Source organism: Montipora capricornis, chromosome 6, assembly GCF_036669925.1.
Source record: "Montipora capricornis isolate CH-2021 chromosome 6, ASM3666992v2, whole genome shotgun sequence".
NCBI lineage: Eukaryota > Metazoa > Cnidaria > Anthozoa > Scleractinia > Acroporidae > Montipora > Montipora capricornis.
In genome coordinates this window covers 38,711,385-38,718,355 of record NC_090888.1, presented here as the reverse complement: position 1 = coordinate 38,718,355, position 6,971 = coordinate 38,711,385, and the positions used below count along the sequence as shown (strand labels likewise).

Genomic DNA, 6,971 nt, shown 5'->3' with positions numbered 1-6,971 from the left:
GCGTTGGGAGATCATTCAATTTGAGGCAACTTAGGAAGGAAAGTCCCACTCCTGGTGATGACCTTACGGCTGTAGAGGTATTTTGGAGGTTTGTGGAGTTTATCGTTCAGGCTACGTCAAAATCATCCGAAAAGAACTACAACAATTAAACTGCGCTAAAATCAATTTGGAGAGGGGTTCCTTGTTAACGAGGCCCACGCCATGACTGAAGACATCTTATGACTTATTTCGTCTCTGTTTTTCGTCGATGAAACGTGTTAGCCAATAGGCAACCTTAAAAATCGCAAGTACTTGTTTAGGCTTAAAGGCGTTAATTTATGTCGTATCTGGCATAATATGTTAAAGGACCCTAGTCAGCCACGCCCATGTTTTTGTTGACATACGGGAGTTTTAGTGTTTTATTACTCTTGGGACTTGACCAAACCAAAAATAATCGTGAGAAAATGCGAGATATACTTATCGACTCACCTAAATTTATTTGATAACCAAAAGAATGACTCTGAAAACAAGGCACGACAGTTTAATTTAGTTTAATTTGTTGCTTGCGCGGTACTTTGTAAATAATGAGAAGCAGTATTGGGTCTCAGTAAATGTAAACTAGAGATGGTTTCATTTGTCGCTCACGCAAATCGCAATTCACACTTGTAGCATCAGATGAAATCTCTTATTCTACGTTCCTAGAATTTCTTCGTTTTAAAGTTTACCAAATCCTCAAACGGGTGTTGAATTATCCAACAAAAATTTCTTCTTCCTGTAAAGTAAACACAAGATGACCTCTACTTCCCAGATCAATATCAAAATATGTCACACGCAAGCTTGCTCAGTTCCACAAAACTAAGTTTTATCATCGGTGAGAAAATGAAATGAACAACGAAAAGATAAAGGCTTTTACAGAGTGTAATAGCGACCAGTATTCAAATGTTTGCCTGTTTGTTCAGTGCTGTCAGCTCGAGCGGAAGACACGCATAACATTATTTGAACCAGAATCATCGATCGGACGGTGAATTCGCTGTTCGTGATTCCTTGCAATGCAATCCAAGAAATTATTTCTCCACTTTTCAGAAATGATAATACACTGATTCTGATCATTCTAGCCGTTAAACGCCCTCTGTTCTTTGTTGAATCACAATTGAATAATTGCGGTACTCCTCACTGCAACTCCAAGAGAAGATGTTGTTCAACAACGATCTCCGTTTCCACTCGATAACATGTTGCGAAGAGCAAGTCACACATAAATAATGATAGAAAATGAAATTATAATAAACTTAGCTTATTTTGCCATGAAAAACAGAATTATATAGCCCATTTGATGTCCGATGGAAACAGATTACTTCGATAGTCACAGAATTCGCCATTTTCGGTTACACCGAAAATGGCGACTGAAGTGTTGTGGGCGCGCAATGTAAAGTGGGTGACTAGGGTCCTTTAATACAACCTAAAAGAAAGAAAAAAATCCAATTTCCTGAGTCAATTTTTCAAATTCAGGAGGTCTACGAACGATACTAATTAAAAGAGGTCTTGATGGTGGACCGTTGGATGATACAACCAACCACGTTTTTCAGTCCACATGTCATCACAAATTTCATAATTTTGATCACTTCGCAAACAAAAACAGACCCCACCTCCGTTACGCCCATATGTATTTGCCTTACGTTCCTCCAACTTTTAAATTATTTCATTGTTATTAGCACACCAGAAGGACTCATTCTGTTCAGGAGAATGAGTTTAGAAACAATGATAAACGAGTTGAAAACAAACTGTGTGAAAAATGTTTCTTTCTTTGTGTAATCATAACACAAGGCCAGGACATGAAAATAAACAAATTTATTTAATCACCCATTTTACAATAAATACTCTAAACCAAGACAATTTAATGTAGAATGTCACGGACATGCAGTACTTTACTTCACTGATTCAGTTTTGTATAGAATCCTATTCTGTCGTACATTCATTTGTGCCTTGTTTTATCAATGAATATAACTTTTTTAGCTCCAGTTAAATTAGTGGAGCTTTTTTTGTCAGTTCGCCTGTCACCTGTTAACATTTCTTTCTATTTGCAACTCGCACAGTCCATCTTATTTTCAGGTGAGAAAACAGAACATTGCGCAAACTTGAGCGAGTTAACAGCTAGTTTGGTGCGATACTTCGTGTTGATGGTTTGTTGAACTTGAGTCAAAACTGCACAGCACGCACTCTGCCAACCTTGGCGTCCATCTACAGTCCTATAAAATACCACAGATTTTAATGCAAACCTATCAACACGTCTTTCCTCGTATTTTGATCATTAGACGTTTTTACACAAGCAGCCAAAGATCATATTGATTCACTCTAACACATGGAAACGTACTATTCGTAAAATGGAGTTTTTTAGACTTTAGTTGGGGCATCGCTAAGGGAAGACGTGAACTCTTGCTTAAGACGTTACAGGAATTTAAAAAATGAAGAAGTAACTCCAAAGTGTCCAAAAATGAAGTATTTTTCTTAAATGCTTTAAATCTCTTAACCTATAGCAAACACATTTTTTCCATTTTCAGGTCCAAATTTCTCATTAAATGCGCAGTAAAACTTAATAAAACCAGAAATCTGACGTAGTGAGAGGCACAGGTCTGTCCCGGAGATGACGTCAAGCTTTGTAGAGGAAACTATTCTTTCACAACTAAAAATGCAAAGCATCCGTGACGTCATCTCATGAATAGACCCATGGCTCTTATTAGCTCGACGCGAAAAAAACTGCCAATTTTGTCAACTTCACGCAATTTATCATGTGTACGACCTGTTAAAAGCGAAAAAGTAATGTGTTAACGTGAAATATTTTCTTTGCGGTGCTAAACTTGACTACTGCGAAATTAATGAGGTTAGGGGCACTTTAAAGACATTTGAGGTCTAAAACACGGCCATGAATTCCCATATAGACAAAAGAATAATGAATCGATCATATATGATAAAGAAAGAAAAGGAACTTTATTCAAGTGTCTAATCTTCTAGCGCTGTAGAGCACTAATCGGGGACACTGTAAATTGAAATTAACAAGTTAACGCAAATCAAATCAAATTTTGGTTTTTGAGGAGAGGGGAAAACCGGAGTACCCGGAGAAAAACCTCTCGATGCAGAGTACAGAACCAACAAACTCAACCCACACATGACGCCGAGTCTGGGAATCGAACCCTGGCCATATTGGTGGGAGGCGAGTGTTCTCACCACTGCGCCATCCCTGCACCCTATCAAATGTTCCTGTTGCTTTTGTTGGTTAAACGTATCCCTTTGTTGTGATTTTTTTATTCTCGCCCTGGGCCGTGTTTTGCCACATTCGAAATCAAATTACAGTTATACCTGTCAAGGAACTTCAATACTCTCCAAAGCTGTTCTAGGTTCTGTGTACCAACTAGTTGTATAAGGTAATTCCTTAAAACCTCAACGTCCTCTTCTAGTGGAACTGCAACAAGAAAATGGCGACATAACATAACATAACTTTATCAGTTCATGTGTCAAATGTATCAAATTTATCTAGTAAACTAAACGGGGGCGCCTAACTACAATTAAATTACAAGGGCATTTAACGAGCAACTTAACCTAAAAGCCTGTGAGAGACATTTCTAGGCTCCTTGTAATGTATAAAGAATGTGTAAAGAGATGTTTTTGTCACTTTGAAGAAATTGATTCTATTCGGAAATCTTAGGTGAAAATTGAAGTGTCCGAAAATTTTAGGGAATGACATCTTCATTTCAGAAATTGCTAGCTAAACGTGGCCTTCTGAGAACGTCCCAGCGAACAATTTGCTCATCGGAAACTGCTAGGTGACCTGGCTTTTTAAGTGCCAAAAATTGCGAAAATATCCCTTCCGAAAACGTTAGACACTACTTTTCCCTGGTTAGGAATCTTTTAGGCGATGTTTTGGTATAGAAATCTATAGCTGTTTGCATACGTAGAACCAAAGTTCTTAGAACAGTTCGACTCTCCCGAACACATATTTAACCAAAGATTATCGTTGGGTGCCCCTGAAAATATAGGTAAAAGTTAAGAATCCGATCCCACCAACGCGTCGGCCAACACGTCGGCCAACACGTCGCCCAACGCGTCGGTCGACTGTCGGTCGACTGTCGGCCGACTATCGGCCGACTGTTGGTCGACTGTCGGCCGACGTGTTGGCCTAATAATATACAAGTCAAGAGATACAAACATGACTCACATTTCTCATATAAAATGTGAATAAAATGTAGTAAACTTCGACTTCACTAAAGACGATAATGTTGACGTACATCACTTCCGCAGTCGACATAATGTAAGCACTTCATTTTTTCCCGTTTTTGTTGTGCCATATTTGCTTTATAAAAAGTTCTCTGTGTTTTATCAATGTGAAATGAAACCATAGCGAAATTTGTGTCCAGCCCTACTCAGATGCAAACCGATTAACTTCAACTTAATGTTACCAACCCATGACAACAAGTGTAAGAGACAACAGTTTGTGGGGTAATGGGGTAGGAGATGAAGTACTCCATTAGCAGGTCATGAAAACGTAGGATAACTAAGTTTCCCGGAAAGAGAGGTTGCGATTCTCTCCAAGGGGTTACAATCCCCAAGGCCACAATCCTCTCCAGAGGATTACAGTCCCTCACATGAGAGGTCCTTACCTATCTAGGGTTGCGCCCCCTGGTTTCTACGGTAACCGTGCGCGATCAGAAGGCACAAAACCCTAGTACAGTGAGTCTATAGGACAAAAGGTGACCCGCATGGGAACAATTCACCTCCACAATATTGACTACATAATTATTTGACAAAGCACAAAGGGGGATTTAACCCTTCATATTAGGAAAGAGAGTCATTGACATGCAAACATTGCACGAGTCCATATTAAAATTGGTTATTAACTGTAACAAATCCACAGATAGTGTACAACTAGCAATCATTAGTCCTCATGTCGTGTCCTGGGACATGCTATTGAGGCACCAGGTATGAAAGAGGGAGGGAATTTGAGTGAAGATGCTTCTGAGCTTTTAAGCTCAGACAGAACTGGAATGACAGTAGCAAAGGTGGGACTTGACATATTAGTCCAAAGCACGAGGCGCCTAGAATGTGATTGGATGAGGTGCATGGTGCGACGTTCACGTGAAACAAGGTTGCTCTGTAACAGAGAAATCCCAGGCTCAAATGCATATCCCGCGCAGAGGCCATGGTTGTCACATTAACTTTAATTTATAATGTTTTATAAATTTGCTTAATTATTGTCGAAATGTGCATAGCGTATTCTGAACAACTGCATTTTTATGCGCTGAGGGATTACAATCGTTTGCCTACCTTCGTAAGCTTGTGTCCATTGTTTGATAACTTGCTTCACTTGAGGAAGTGTAACAGCTTCTCCCAAACACGCCTGATATAGAAAAAGTATTTCAACATCACGACGTACGCACAGCACGTACGACAGGACGTACAAGCAACGTTAAAGTGCCCCTGTGACCAAAAAATCAATTCATATTTTTCTTTGGATTTCAAAACTATGTTAACAGAACACTATATGACCCATGACCCACGTTTTAAGCCTTGATTTCAAAAAGACACCTCTTTATTTTAACTGTAATTTTCCTATTTAATGGTCCGCCATTACTAACATTATGTTCTTGAGAGAGCTGGATCGAGGAGAAAATGACGTCAAAGGCTCGCTAGTTTAAGAATGCAATACGTGTGTACGCCGCAGAATTAATATGCAGCACGGGGGTTTTGGGCTTTCAGACATTTAAACTCACGCTTTGCATATATAATAAGCTGCGTTCACACGCTGAAATTTTAAGCTAGTGAGCCTCTGACGTCACTTTTCCCTGGATCCAACCGTCTGAGGTCCAATCGGTCAGTTTTGAACGTGAGTAATGGCGGACCGTGAAATCCAAAACTCACACTCAAAGTAAACGGCCTTTGGATAAAAATAAAAGCTCAAAATTTTGCCAGTCAGATGTTAAGCAAACACACTTTCAAAATCTGAAGGAAAAAAGGAAGTGATTTTTTTATCACAGGGGCACTTTAATAAAAATCGACTTAATCTATTCTGAGCATTTCTCAACAGGTTCCCACTTGTGGAATAAGCACAAGCACAAGCACAAGCACAAGCACAAGCACAAGCATAGGCGTAAGTACACAAAAAATCGTGTGGGGACGGGCGTAAAATAAGTATAAACACAAGGAGAAGCACAAGAACAAGAAAAGGAAGATTCCCTTTCCTTACACTTATGCTTATCTCACGTTTGTGCTTCTTTCATCAGTGGGCACGGACGTAAGATAAGAACAATCACAGCATCATTACTAACAGTTTCTCTTCCGCCGTTTTGGGATCGTTCCAGATCTCCTCCGACGTTATTGCGCTTGCGTATTGCCTGATTTCCCCTGTTTCACGTGTGAGAACGTCCTGTGCTTATGCTTGTGCTTATGCTTATCCCACATATGGGAACCGGGATTTACCCGATGCAGCAACTTTTTCAAAGTGAGTCCACTAGAGACGATAGTTTGCCACTAGAGACCATAGTTTGTGATTGCAATTACAGACGAAAGGAAAAGTAACGTTTTGCAATTGTAATGCAAAATAGGTAAAAATAAAATCAGAATTCGAGGATAACTAGCCTGCGAAAAGACTAGTATCCTTAGAAGTAAAATTCGACGAAAAGCTAGGCGATTGGTCTTCTCCCTTAGCTCAGCAAAGCGCAATTTTTTTTGAGTCCAGATTTTAAGGTCGTTTTAAGTTTTTGAACTCATGCCCGCCTCAAACAAGTAATGAAAAGGAAAAGTCAAAAAAATCTGAACCCTTTGATTCAGGAGATGAAAACATACAAAAAAGCTTGAACCTAAGCGAGGATATCAAATCTTATAGAAAATAGTCATGAAGATTCAATGCGGCAAAAATACAAGATAAGAAGCTAAGAGTATAAAAGGAATTCAAACGTGAAATACACCTGATTTGTCGGAGAGTCGAACTCAGCACCCTCTCTGTT

At 39.4% G+C, this 6,971-nt stretch overlaps 1 protein-coding gene across 1 annotated transcript in view; it reads right to left on the bottom strand.

Moving 5' to 3' along the window:
* Positions 1 to 1,809: 1,809 nt before the first annotated feature.
* LOC138052072 (DNA repair protein REV1-like) overlaps positions 1,810 to 6,971 on the bottom strand; it is a 40,333-nt gene continuing 35,171 nt past the window's right edge. Inside the window, 4 exon segments of the mRNA XM_068898432.1 lie at positions 1,810 to 2,222; positions 3,331 to 3,433; positions 5,293 to 5,365; positions 6,933 to 6,971. The exon segment at positions 6,933 to 6,971 is cut by the window's right edge and continues 351 nt beyond it. Of these exon segments, the coding sequence (XP_068754533.1) occupies positions 2,051 to 2,222; positions 3,331 to 3,433; positions 5,293 to 5,365; positions 6,933 to 6,971 (387 nt within the window). The 3' untranslated portion in view covers positions 1,810 to 2,050.